The sequence below is a fragment of the Meriones unguiculatus genome (genome assembly GCF_030254825.1).
Source record: "Meriones unguiculatus strain TT.TT164.6M chromosome X unlocalized genomic scaffold, Bangor_MerUng_6.1 ChrX_unordered_Scaffold_30, whole genome shotgun sequence".
Lineage (NCBI taxonomy): Eukaryota > Metazoa > Chordata > Mammalia > Rodentia > Muridae > Meriones > Meriones unguiculatus.
The window spans coordinates 10,317,396-10,332,368 of record NW_026843706.1 but is presented as its reverse complement, the minus strand read 5'-3'; the positions used below and the strand labels follow the sequence as shown (position 1 = coordinate 10,332,368).

The following is a 14,973-nucleotide window of genomic DNA, read 5'->3' as shown; positions in this document are numbered from 1 at the left end:
TGCAATTCAGAGAAATCTGCTTCCATTCCTAATATTTCTATAAGTTAATCACAGGAGGCTACAGCCAGGATACAATGTGAATAAATTCTAATTAATAATAATAATAAATATATTATTTAAAAAAAACAGCTGAGCCCAGTGGATTAGACTTGTAATAGCGGTAATAAGGAGGGAGAAACAAGCAGATCTCTGTGATTTCTTTGCCTGCCTGGTTTACAAACTGAGCCTTACAAGGACCTACAAGGATATACAGACAAACCCTGTTTAAAAAAACAAACAAACAAACAAAGACAAAGAATAAAAGAAAAACTAAGTGATAAAATTATTTTGGGTAAACAGGTCACTAGTCCAATAGGCCAGACATACATACAGTTCTGCATGTGTCCCTGACCTCAAGGTTATGAGAAGAGCCTGATTCTTAACTACTTTCTTTCTGCTTTTGTATAGAACACTCGCTTGCTTCCTTCAGAGGTCCACAGCTGCCGTTCTGTAAAAGTCACAAAACTGTCAGTCTGATCCCATGTTTCCACTGCCACCCTATCCCCTGCCTGTAACTCCTTCAGAGGCTACCACTCCTGACTCTATTCTTAGGCCTTTCCACAACTCTAATGGGTCCTCCTATGTCCTACCTCCCTACTCTTGATTTTATGAAAGGCTTCCCTCTAGAATTGTCCCCCAAAGACCCACCCTCCAGCCCAGTTTGCCCCTTTGGGTCCCTAGTCCTCCACTGAGGGAAGTCACAGGTGATGATGATACCCCTCCTATGGCTCCATTTATGGTTTATTTTGTTTTCCACAAATGCTCCTTATTACTGGAAAAATCAAAACCCCTCCTTCTGTAACAAACCTCAAGATTTCATTTATCTTTTCTTGAGACAGTGTTTGACAATCATCAGCCTAACTGGGATGCCTCAAGGGAGAGAGAGAGAGAGAGAGAGAGAGAGAGGGAGAGGGAGAGAGAGGATCCAAAGGGAAGCAATAAAACCCATAGCCTCTGAGGAGGCCCAGATTTAGGAAAAGGTTTTCCTTCTACCAGATCTCAATGTAACCTAAACACTGAACAACTAATGGGGGTTCTTAATACTTATTGCCTGTCTCTGATGCAATGCTGCATGGAAGCCCACAAATTTATCTAAGGTTAGTGACGTTTTGCAAGGACCAGCTCTGACTCCTGTCACATTTCTAGAGAGGCTATTAGAAGTCTATTGTACATACATACCCATTGGTCCAGAAGCATCAGAAAATAGACAAGCTATAAACATAGCCTTTGTCACCCAGTTGGACCTGGATATTAAAAAGACCTTTCAGAGGCTGGAAGGAGTTGAAGGGACAATACTGTCGGAGATGGTGAGAGTAGCTCAGAGAGTCCTTAAAAATATAGACTTCCCAGAAGATAGACAGGCAAAAGGTTAGGAAAGACAATCTGTGCTAGTGCTGAGACAAACAGGGGTTGTTCACTAGAGCATAATAAATAAAGTCTCCAGAAACAACCAGGGAACATACCGAGACCTCATGTAATCTGAAATTTATGTCCATATTGTAAAAGAAAGAAGGCTTTGGAAAAATGAATGTCTAAACCAATGGGCTGAAACACTCAAAGTAAAAGTGCTGCAATTAGAAACTGAAACTGCCTGGTGGAGGCAGACCTCAGTTCCACTAAGCCCTCACCAGCCTAGGGTTATCTTGTTGGGGAGTGGGGGTAAGGCAGTCAATTTCCTGATAAACACTGTGATGGCTATTTCAATGTAAAGAAACTTGTCAGACCCCTGGAAAAAGAGATAAAATAAAAGTCCAGGGTGCAATAGGGGATTTGTTGCCTAGTCCTGCACAACCGATTAAGTTGTGGACTTAGGAAGTGCTGCAGTCACCCATATGTCCCTGGTTATGCTTGAATGACCCTGTTATCCAACTGTGCCAAGACTGTTACAGAAACTGTAAGTCACTGTCACCTTCAAGGAAGACACGACAGAATTAGACTGCAATCTCCCACTAAAATCCATGTTCCTTGTTCAGTTGTTGAAGAATACAAGTTATTACCTGAGTCATCCCCAGCCCAGCTGGAATCCACCCCACATCTATCTCTATTATAAGTGAAAATTCCTGTGATACATGTAGAAGTAAGACATCAAGCCTCAATAGGAGTTAGGTAACTACTTCCACAGCCCCAATCCATGTAAAACAATATTCCATGGGAATGGAAGAAAGAAAAAAAAAAGGAATTGCAATTCACATCTAGAGACTCAGGAAGGTAATAATTTAGTTCCTTCCAGTCACCTTGGAACACCCTTCTCCTTCCAGTCCAAAACCCCAACACTAATGACTAGAAGCCTGTCCAAGATTTAAGGCAGGCAAATAAATGGGTAGAAACTATGTATCCCACAGTTACAAAACCATATACCCTCCTCAGCCTCTTGCAACTTCCAAAACAAGTTGTACCCAGACAATGCCCAGGCCACCGATCATGGTACCCATCAGAGTTAGGACCTGAGGCAAGATGCACTGGGAGGTGGACTTCACTGAGGTGAAACCAGGCCAAAATGGATATAAAGTACCTCTTTGTATTTGAACATATATTCCAGGGATGGTTAGAGGCTTCTCCTGCCAGATTGGAAATAGCACAGGTTACTAATACAAAGAAGTTTTTACAAGAATTAGTCCTAGTGAAGTTTGGGTGACCTTTCTTATCCTTGCCCTCTTATGGCCTGATGGACTCCTTCTAAGAGGGGGACTTTCTCTTCTTGGCAGACCTCTTCCTTCCCTACCTAGACTAGGAGATGTACAGTCAGCTAAAATTTCTAATTATCCCCTTCTTTAATCCTATCATGCCTGGCAACAGGTTCTTCACCATGTCCACAAAATTGTGAGAGACCCAGCCAAGAGACTCTGACCTCACTCCCCACCTTTACCAGGTTAGTGACACTGACTAGATTAAGGGACATCCAAAGACACTTAGCCTTATTATAAAGGGCCATATCTCATAGTAATCACCACTGTTAAGGTTTCTGGAATAACTCCTAGTGCAAGCAGGCAACAGACCCTTCTGGCCAGTGGACCATCACTCATTCGGAATATTCTTTAAAGGTTAAATTCACACAGCTCCCAGAGGTGGATTCTGGTCTACAATTTCCAGATAAAACATAAAAATACTCTTGTTCTATCAAATCTTTCTACTATGTCTTTTCTGCTTTGACTGCCCAATTCTAGAAAGAAAAAAAAAAAAAAAAAAAGAAGAAGAAGAGAAAAATAAAGAAAATCCCAATGCTAAGGACAGCATTTACATTTTAATACCTGGGTAAAATTAATCCATACTATAAATACTGTGACTTCTGACTTTTGTCTGAAAGAGGACTTGAATGTTGAAAGTATTTTAGGTTCCTATCTTATTCCTGTTTTAAACCTGTCCAGGATATTGTAAACCTAAACATGTTTAACCTTTCAATGGATATTCCTTTTTATTAAATAATTTTTATTTTTTATATTAATCACAGGTTATTTAATTTGTATCCCAGACTTAGCACCCTCCCTCATTTCCTCCCAATCCCACTCCTCCTCCCTCATCTAATCTCTGCCACTCTTTAAGTCCTCTGGTAGGGGAGGTCCTCCTCCCCTTCCATTTGACTCTAGCATATCAGGGCTCATCAGGACTGGTTACAATGTCCTCCTCTGGGGCCTAGAGCTTGCCACTGTGTTCATGTCAGAGACAGTCCCTGTTCCCCTTAATAGGGAAACCTTCTTGGATGCTGAGATGCAATGACTTGAGTCTGAGCTGCAGTTCTAGGATATATCAATGAATGACCCTTCGTTAGAGAGTCAGTTTCAGAAAAGACCCATGTGCCCTGATATATTTGGTCCTTGTGGAGCTCCTTTCCTCTCCAGGTCTCACTAACTCCCCCTTCTTTCATGATTCCCTGCACTCTGCCCAAGGTTTGGTTATGAGTCTCAGCATCCACATTGATACACTGCTAGGTAGAGTATTTCAGCCCCTCTATGGTAGGCTCCTGTACTGTTCCTTATTTTCTCCTACTTCCAATGTCTATCCCATTTGTCTTTCTAAGTGACTGTTGATCATCTTAACCCAGAACCTCTTGCTTCACTTCTTTAGGTGTACAGATTTTAGTATGTTTATCCTAGCTTATAGGTTTAGTATCCACTTATAAGTGAGTTTATATACCATGTGTGTTTTTCTGCTACTGGGATACCTCACTCAGGATGATCTTTTTCTAGATCCCAACGTTTTCCTGCCAACAGACTGGGAAAGGATCTTCACCAACCCTGTATCTGACAGAGGACTAATATCCAGAGTATATAAAGAACTAAAGAAGGTAAAAAGCAACAAATTAAGTAATCCAATTAAAAAATGGGGTATAGAGCTAAACAGATAATTCTCTGTACAGGAATACAGAATGGCAGAGAAACAGTTAAAGAAATTTTCCACACCCATACCCATCAGGGAGATGCAAATCAAAGGACCCTGAGATTTCACCTTACATCCATCAGAATGGATAAGATCGAAACCTTAAGTGACAACACTTGCTGGAGAGGATGTGGAGAAAGGGAAACCCTCCTCCATTGCTGGTGGGATGTAAACTTGTACAACTACTTTGGAAATCAATCTTGTTCTTTCTTGGACAATTAGGAATAGTGTTTCCTCAAGATCCAGCTATACTACTCCTAGCCATATATCCAAAATATGTTCAAGTACACAACAAGGACATTTGTTCAACCATGTTTGTAGCAGCTTTCTTCATAATATCCAGAACCTGGAATCAATGGGTATTCCTAAGCCTATCAGTTACAAAGAGTCTTCCAAGTGGGGAAGGGTTTTTTTTTTTTTTATTAATTCAATTCACATCTATCACAGTCCCCTCCCTCCTCTCCTCCCAAACCTTTTCTTTCTTGAATCCCCTTCCTACTCTTCCTTAGAATAGGGGAGGCCCCCTGCCCAGATACCACAACTCATCTATTCACATGAAGACAGAGCCATCTTCCTCTCCTGCAGCCTGGTAGGGAAGTCCCATCAGGATGAAGTGATCAAAAATCGGGCAACACAGTCCATGTCAGAGATATACCCCACTTCCCTAATGAGTAGGCTTCGATGAAGCCTAAGATGCCCATCGGATTTAACTCCTTGGGGTCTATACATTGTAGCATTCTATCCTGTACCATATGAATATAATCCACTTATGAGTGAGTATATATGTATATACTTACAAGTGAGTACATGCTTCTGAGTCTGTGTTGTCTCACTAAGGATGATCTTTTCTAGTTCCATTCATCGCCTTCAAATTTCATGATTTCCTTGTTTTTAATGTCTGAGTAGTACTCCATTGTGTAAATGTACCACGGTTTCTTCATCCACTCTCCATCTGAAGGACATCTAAGTTGTTTCCAGTTTCTGACTATTACATATAAGCTGTTCAGAGGATGCAAGAGAACTCCATACTCCCTATGTTATGGTACATACAAATGACACATGTGCTACAATACAAAACTCCACTGAGAAATGCTTACACATACCCAAGGGACAAATAACTTGTTCTCACACTGAGGCCTTCAGTTGAACATAACAGACCATATTCCTTTGCCTAAAGGATAATTTTTCACTTCTGAACTTTATAATTATCTTCCTGCTAACTTGTTTCATAATACCTATTGATATTTAAGCTGTTTGTTAATTTTCCTGACTGTCTAGGAAGAACAAAAACCAGCATCAGAGATAGTGAGCCCCTGACTGGAGACTGTTGGTAAATGTAGCCCTCCTCTCAAAACTGAGGCTGTGGCCATTATACTCTGCAATAGTTCTCCCCATTTAGGCTGTATACACTAATGAGCAGCTTAGCTGGATGGCTTATAAAATAGCTAAAGGTTTAAACTATACCCCCAATGGATATTGCCTTATTAAATAATGAACAAAAAGTATACTGATATTACCCTGTGTCTGTTTTCCCCTTTGGAGTGTCCAGGTTCATTGTACACTGAGATGGATTAGAGGGAGGGAAGCTTAGCTGGGGACTGGTGAGTGTAATGCAGGATCAAGGTTGGCTGTGAGTGTGAAACAACTTTCTTGGGAAACAGCTTCCGTGGGACAGCTCTTTTGATTGGGGGGGCTCAAATGCTATTTAAACCTTGGGACATGGGTAGAGGCTTTCATGATGAATGTACATCATTGACCAGGGCCAATGTGCTGGGAATGTCTTAGTTGCATGAAGAGGAATTCCAGGTGCTGCTGCACAATACTTTGTAAGGAGAGAGGAAGTTTAATCTGTAACCTGGCTACCAGGCTACATGACCAGCTCAAAGATGGCAGAGGAGGCAGCCATATGGCTACATGCATGCTGGGACTGTAAGGCTACATGCAATGAGACATGCAGGCTCAGGAATGGAGGGCACTGTCCTAATTTTGCCTCTGCCAGTCCCAAGATGAGATTTTCAAGGTTTGGATACATACACCTCATTGCTCCAGTTCGGCTCCACCAATTCCATAGATCCCAGGACCATACATTGACAGGCAATAATAGATAACAGGGCCACTATTGCTTACCTACTATTACTGTACCATCACGAGTGCCAGGAAGTTAGAAAATTGCTCTGTTTTAATCTGACAGTAGCAATTCAATTAATGGAAAAATCAGAGTTATAAAAACTTGCAGAAAGGATTACTCAAGGTGGTGCCTGGGATCTGATTAAATGGCCCACTTCAGGGTTACCAAATTTTACCTGGTAAAACAGGTATTTGTATTTTAGTGTCTTATTCTTTTATGGATTCTAATGCTCATGTTTGAGTGTCAGTGTTTATTTGCCCCCTGCCTTCCAATTAATCAAAAGAAAATACACTATAGATACAAGGGATCCTAATAAATTCTACAAACTACTTAGTTGGTGATTTGACCTATTCTCCTAGAATCACCTAGGAATATAGTGGGCTACTGAACTACTTCCAGCATCTTGTGAAACTATTCTAAAGAAAAACTTTAAGTGATGAAATTATCTTGGGAAACTGGTTATTGGTCACTTAAATTTCTACATAATCTGTCTAAGTCTTTAAGGTTATATGTAGCTACTAACTTTTCACTTCTGTAAACAATGACAGCTTGCTTCCAGCAGATGTCCACAGCTGGCTTTCTGTATATGTCACACAATTGCAGTTTTTGCCTTTAAGACAAATTGGAAGTCAGACTGTTTGGAGCTACTCTGTATGAGACAGTCCCAATGGCAGAGAATAAAGGTTCCATATCAATTATTTAGGCCTCTCAGGTGGTTTCTCTTCAGGTAACCCATAACAGGAGCTAAACATTGTATAAGGTGGGGAAGTAATAGCACTGGACAACCAAAGATACATAAAAGAAAAAATTGACAAAACACTCTTTTTTAGAAGAATTAATTTGGGTGTAATCTCTGCTGTACGATTATTACTCCCCACAATGAAAAAAAAGTCCACAGTTACAAGTATTTTACAATGTATTAGGAGCATATGAGCTAGCAATTGCTCTAGAATGAAGTTATCCTGATCCTGACCTCATGTTCCTTATTAGTTGAAGGTACATAAGTATGTCAATAAATACTCTATTATTCATTGGCTTACACATTTTGAATTTCTGGTTGCTCTATGTATTTTAATTTAATACCTTGATCAGAAGGTCATTCATTTACATCAGACACCTGTTGGAATACTGAAATTAAGACTGAAGTAAGAGCCACATCATACAACTTAATTTAAGAGGAATAGTGTGAACTTTAGAAAAGGAATAATGTTTTAACTCATAACTCAATACCCCAGTGAAATTTGAACTATTATAAGACACTCTAGTCAAAGTATTACTGTTTGTAGATGATATGATAGTATTCCTGAGTGACCCAAAAAACTATACCAGGGAACTCCTACAGCTGATTAACAACTTCAGCAAAGTGGCTAGATACAAAATTAACTCAAAAAAAAAAAAAATCAGTAGCCTTCCTGAATACAAAGGACAAAAGGGCCGAGAAAGAAATTCAGGAAACAACACCCTTCACAATAACCACAAAGGACATAAAGTACCTTGGTGTGAATCTGACCAAGCAAGTTAAAGACTTGTATGAAAAAAGTTTCCAGTCTCTGCAGAAAGAATTAGAAGAAGATATCAAAAGATGGAAAGATCTCCCATGCTCATGGCTTGGCAAGATTCATATTGTAAAAATGGCCATCTTACCAAAAGCAATCTACAGATTCAATGCAATTCCCATCAAATTACCAACAAAATTCTTTACAGACCTTGAAGGAAAAATTCTCACCTTCATATGGAGCAACAAGAAATCCAGAATTGCTAAAACAATCCTCTACAGTAAAAGATCTTCAGGAGATATCCCCGATCTCAAGCTGTATTATAGAGCAATAATACTAAAAACTGCATGGTACTGGCATAGAAACAGAATGGTGGATCAATGGAATCAAATAGAAGACCCTGACATAAATCCACACACTTATGGACACCTGATTTTTGACAAAGATGCCAAATCCATTCAATGGAAAAAAGACAGCATTTCAACAAATGGTGCTGGTCTCACTGGAAGTCTACATGTAGAAAAATGCAAAGAGATCCATACTTATCACCCTGCACAAAACTAAAGTCCAAGTGGATCAAAGACCTCAACATAAAACCAGACACACTAAACCGCTTACAAGAAAAAGTGGGGAATACCCTTGAACTCATTGGCACAGGAGACAACTTCCTGAACAGAAAACCAACAGCACAGGTTCTAAGAGCAACAATCAATAAATGGGACCTCATGAAACTGAAAAGCTTCTGTAAAGCAAAGGACACTGTCCTCAGAACAAAATGACAGCATACAGATTGGGAAAAGATCTTCACCAACCCTATATCTGACAGAGGGCTAATATCCAGTATATATAAAGAACTAAAGAAGTTAAACAGGAAAAAAACCAAGTAATCCAATTAAAAAATGGGGTACAGAGCTAAACAGAGAATTCTCTGCAGAGAAATATTGAATGGCATAGAAACACTTAAAGAAATGCTCAAACTAATTAACCATCAGGGAAATGCTAATCAAAAGGAATCTAAGATTTCACCTTACACCCATCAGAATGGCTAAGATCAAAAACTCAAGAGAAAACACATGCTGGATAGGCTGTGGAGAAAGGGGAACCCTCCTCCACTGCTGGTGGGAATGTAAACTTGTACAACCACTCTGGAAATTAATCTGGCGCTTTCTCAGACAACTAGGAATAGTGCTTCCTCAAGATCCAGCTATACCACTCCTAGGCATATATCCAAAAGATTCTCAAGTACACAATAAGGACATTTGCTCAACCATGTTTGTAGCAGCCTTATTTGTAATAGCCAGAAGCTGGGAACAGCCCAGATTCCCCTCAGTGGAGGAATGGATGCACAAATTGTGGTATATCTACACAATGGAATAAAATCAAGGAAATAAAATCAGCAATAAAATCAAGGAAATCATGAAATTTGCAGATAAATGGTGGGATCTGGAAAAGATCATCCTGAGTGAGCTAGCCCAGAAGCAGAAAGATGCACACAGTGTATACTCACTCATATAGACATATAATATAGGATAAACCTACTAAAATCTGTACACCTAAAGAAACTAATTAAGAGGGAGGACTCTTGCTAAAATGCTCAATTCCTATCCAGAAAGGCAAAGAGGCTGGACATCAGAAGAAGGAGAAAAGAGGAAACATGTCAGGAGCCTGACACAGAAGACTTCTGAAAGGCTCTGCCCTGCAGACTATCAATGCAGATGCTGAGACTTATGGGCAACCTTTAGGCAGAGTGCAGGGAATCTTATGAAAGAAGTAGGAAACAGTAAGATCTGGAGAGGACAGGAACTCCACAAGGATAGCAACAGAACCAAAAAATCTGAACACAGGGGTCTTTCCTGAGACTGCTATTCCAACCAAGGACTATGTATGGAGATAACCTAAGACCCGTGCATAGATGTAGCCCATGGCAGTTCAGTATCCAAGTGGGTTCCATTGTAATAATAGGGACTGTCTCTGACATGAACTGATTGGCCTGCTCTTTAATTACCTCCCCCTGAAGGGGAGCACCATTACCAGGCCACAGAAGAAGACAATGCAGCCACTCCTGTTGAGACCTAATTGACTAGGATCAGAAGGAAGGAAAATAAGTCCTGTCCTATCAGTGGACTTGGAGAGGGGCATGCATGCAGAGGGTGGAGGAAGGGAGGGATTGGGACGGGAGGAGGGAGGGAACCACGGGGAGATACAAAGTGAATGAAATGTAATTAATAAAGAAAAAAATGAAGAAAAAGAAAAAAAAGACACTTTAAGCCTCTCATTATCCACTGTATTGTGTAACAATTTACCTTGAGGATTGGAAGACTTAAACATTCCATCTTACAGGAGGCTCCTTAAGCAAATAGGCAAACAACTGAAAATGGCTTCAGGAAACTACTTAAAAGGGCAAACAGTAAAGTTTGAAGAAGTCCCAGAAACTGACCAGATTCACTAGAACCTTCCCTTTCAGTTTAAACAATAAAAGCTGAGAGTCTCAAGACAAAATAAAACAGAGTGCTCTCTGTCACGAACAATTCCACATTTGGCTAAGGCTGAGGATCTGGCTTGCTTCCATGTATGTGGACCTATCTGCATTGCCCACGTGGCACGCCTGGGTTGGCTACCCAGAGGCTATTTAAGCTGTGGGCTGGCTTTCCCCAGGGTCCGAGGATTGTTCAAGGTTTCTGAATAAACTGCATTGAAAAAAAAAAAAAAGTAAATAGTAGTAAATAAGTAGACACCTTCAATTTAAAAAAAATAAAATAAAATAAAACAGAACTTCAAATATGACACCCAGACAAGGCAAATTGCCAAGACTCAGACAAACTATGCTGCAAAGACTCTCAGAGGAAAAAAGGTGATAAGATGACTCTGAGACCAGAACAGGTGCCTGGAAGAAGCAGAAAGCAGACGAGCTGCTTAGAGGTGGTTTAAAGCAAGTGAAGCACCCAGAAAGGATACTCTCTGACCTGTTGATCTGTCTGCAGCCTGTGCAGTATAGTATAGGTTCCCAGCTATTCTGACCAGTCACCCATGGGGAGGGGAGCCTTTGGTGATAAAGCTATCTTTGAGTCATTTCTGTTCCTGTATGTAACTGTCACCCATATTCCTGTTTAGTAACACAAATAAAACACAGGGTTCCACAAGTTAGATGTGGGTATTATCTGTATTTTGGTATGTTGTAGGCTCCCTATCTGGGGTGAAAAGACATATTGATTCTCCACAGGAAAGAAAAATGTGACACAACATCAAGAAATGAATTTGAGAGGCTTCTTTTAGAACTAATAAAACAGTACTGAATGGACAGCATTTGTGCATTTAGGTTCCTTGTATGACCTGCATAAAACATGAGAATCATTAGTGTAAACATTTTGATTTGATTCATTGATACTTATCCACCTGAGATTATTTTTCTACATTTGAAATTAGATGCCACTGAGTATACAGCATTGGAAATACAATAAAAGAAACTATGAGAAATATTTCTTTCAAAAGTTGTTTAGAATGTTTTCTGTCCAATGCCACAAAAACCTGTTTCTTAATTCAGTGGGAAGAAGATCTTTTTTTTATATTCATGCATAATGAGAGCTTCTAGAATCTACAACTGCATCAGTAGATGAGGGACATAGTTTTCATAAATGTCTTCTGAAGACTTCCCAAGACTAAATATGTAATGTTTAGGTAGAGAACAAGCCTTGAAAAAGGAGATCTGATTCACTGTGATTGAAATTCTCATGCACTCTTTAATATCAAAAACAAATGCAAATATACATTTGTAAGTTTGAAAAAAAGCAACTTGAGTAAAAAAAAAAATCAACAAATAACCCAAGTTTTAATCTTGTACATTCTCAAATATTTATCTACCACAAAGAATTTTCCTCTACAGATGCCATGTTCCAGGTTGTAGTTCAAGTAAGTACAAAATCTGAACAGTCAGCTTGATGAACAGAAATAAAGGCACAGTCTACAAAATTTGCCAATATGCATTCTAATCCCAAGTAAATGTTTTGCCAAAACACCCCAAAACTTTATCAACAACTTATTGGCAAAAAGATGAACAGACCTTTTCAGTCCAATATTGGAGGCTACATTTTATCTCCCTAGTGAGTAGCATTGCTGAACTTGGACTTAGAACGTCCCTTGGCTTTGCCCTTACTGCCAGGCTTAACTGCAGCTTCAGCTTTGGCTTTCTCTTCCTCTTCAATCAAGGCCTGCTCATAAGATGAGTGAACACTGGGTACGGTTTTACTGATCTTATCTAAGAAGTCTGTCACTCTCTTCTTGCTGCATTCACAATAGGCTCTTGGACCCCAAAGGAACTGATAGCATACAGGATCGGTGCCAGGAACCTGACGGTATTCTAGGTACTTTTCCTCCACTAGGTCTTCAGTGATAAGCTTCCTGACATCCCCAAAGATGAGGTGTGGGACTCCATCATTGATTCCTAACATATTCAGGAAGCGCCAGACCTCCTCCTCTGGGGCACAGTAGCCATTTATGTAGATCACGCTTAGGAGAGGAATCAGAATGCCCCTGTTGGGAACACCCAGTGTATTGCTCCCACTTCCATCATCTCGGAAATCTAGCTTGCTGACAAGCACATAGGATTGACCATGGGGCCGGTCTTCTTTCATCTCAATGCCATAAACCATATCCAATCGATAGGCAGCTTTCTTAAGCATCTCAGGAAAGTGCTCCTTGAACCTTTTGTTGATAACTTTCAGCATTTCTCCCCTTTTTGCAGGCTGTTTAATTTTGTACTTGCAGAGCATGTACTCCACCAGCATTCCTGTCTTCCTTGATAAAAGATCCATCTGTTTGGCTCCAGTGGAGAGTGGGGCCCTAGAAGGACTACCGTTTTCCTCTTCTTGCCCCTTTGTACCTTTAACAGACATTTCTTGACCCAAGCCTGTACCGGCAGTGGCAGTGGGTTCTTTGCCCTGTGGGAAGCAAGCAACAGAAGTGCTTGGCCCAGCATCTCCTGAAGACTCTCCTTTCTCTACTGCCTTTGCCTGAGCATCATTTGGCTTCTGGGGCTCATCTTGGGTCTGGCGACGTTTCTCACGAGCACGGGCCTTACTCTTCTTTCCTCTGGGCATGATGGCTGTGGAACAAAAAACAGAAAACAGAAGTTTGCAAACAGAGCATGTGTTCTTGTGACCTGGGTCAGGAAAATAATACTCTATAAGCACTTTTGCAGACTGCAAGTATTCTGACTTTCTGTAATATTTCTTTCCCACATTTTGAGGGGAACATGGCTGTGAGCGTACAATCAACTTCTCAACAGCTTCCAGTCACTATGACTTACAGAGGTATCTGGGCACTCTCAGTTTTACTCACACCTAGAACTGCTGTATTCTCCTCACCCCATGAAAATGCCTAGGGGCTGGGATAAGAGTTTCAGAGAGTTCAGTGTACTGAAATAACTGAGGATCCTGTAATGCTCTAAGACTCAAGGGTGTCTTCAACCCTCCTTGAGATTCATTTTCTAGCCCCCCAAGCACAGCACCATTACCCTCCTTTTCACCAGGCCCTACAATATAAGAGGAGCAATTTTATCTCTGGTTTGAAATAAAGACATGCTGATGGGCTACGATGGTAGCTCATTCCATAATGAGCTTGCCTTGCAATCCTAAGGTCCTGACTTTTAAACCTAGAATCCATGTTTAAAAAGCAAAGGTAAAGCTAAGTGTGGTGGATTGCACTTGTATTATCAATGCTGGGGCAGAGTCAGAAGGATTATTGGAGATCAGCAACCTGCAAATCTAGCCTACGGGCCAGATCCAAGCCATGAAGAGACCCCTCATCTCAAACACAAGATGCATAGCTCCTGAGGAAAAATGCTTTAATTTGGCCTCTGGTTTCCACAAGTATGCAGTCACACACTGGGACATGTACATACATATACCCTCAGGCAAAACAGATTTCTTCCACACACATAAAGATGTGAGGGAGATGCTGAAACTCATACTCATTTTTGTCCTTTTGTGTTGAAAATACCCCAGGCATAGTGACTGTGTCTACATATCTAGTTTTTTCAATAGGGCCTGGGCTTTAAGTGACTGTATTTCTAGAAGTGTTCCCCTTATCTTCATTCACTTTCACTGACAATAGGTACTAGACAACAAGGCAAAAGTGGGCCTATGCTTCACCAATGCTCTCCCTTCTCAGACAACCTTTCAGAGGAGCAAAGTGAGCTCTCCCTTTGTCAGCTTCTCACTGATGAGCATTTTAAACACTACTGTGATATGTGCCAGGTTTCATTATGCATTCAACAAGATTTCCAGCATCCAGCTCAAACATTTTAAACTGACTGTTGCTATAATGTTCTTTTGGAATGTATACACTTTACCCTTGTTCATTCAAATGATGATTTCTCTCTCCCACTCTCTGGTATCAATCTGGACATTGTATTGTGATGCTTATTCTAAGCATCAACTGTCTCAACTTTGAGTATACATGCCAAAATAAAGCAACCAGCCACAATGTTGTACAATGGAAAGGAAACATGAAGAGAGGGAGGAGCCACAGGACACAAAGGAAAGGCGAGAGATGGGAGAGGGGGAGAGAGTTCTCGGAATGACTTGGAGAGATGCATTGGACCTAATATATCACTAAAAGCAAGTATAATGTGGGAAATCTAAATGTGAGGAAACTATGTGGGCTTGGAGGTTCAGGATGGAGTAGCTAATGCTCAGTACTGTGTTTTAGGTTAATTACATAAATCATAGTCTCTGTGTGGTGATTTGGTTATATAGCTGTTTAGGAATAAAGCAGCTTTAGTAAAAGATATATCAATAGTAATTGTTAATCGACACCTACAACAAATGGCCCATATCAAAAAAGGGAGACTCCTGGTGAGACCAATTGGACCTAACATATCATTAAAAGCAAGTATAATGTGGGAAATCTAAATGTTAGGAAAGTATGAGGGTTTGAAGG

At 40.4% G+C, this 14,973-nt stretch overlaps 1 protein-coding gene across 1 annotated transcript; it reads right to left on the bottom strand.

Moving 5' to 3' along the window:
* Window positions 1-12,131: 12,131 nt before the first annotated feature.
* LOC132651459 (melanoma-associated antigen B4-like) lies at window positions 12,132-13,130 on the bottom strand. Its single transcript, XM_060376674.1, has one exon. The coding sequence runs from the start codon at window positions 13,128-13,130 to the stop codon at window positions 12,132-12,134; it is 999 nt and encodes a 332-aa protein (XP_060232657.1).
* Window positions 13,131-14,973: the final 1,843 nt, after the last annotated feature.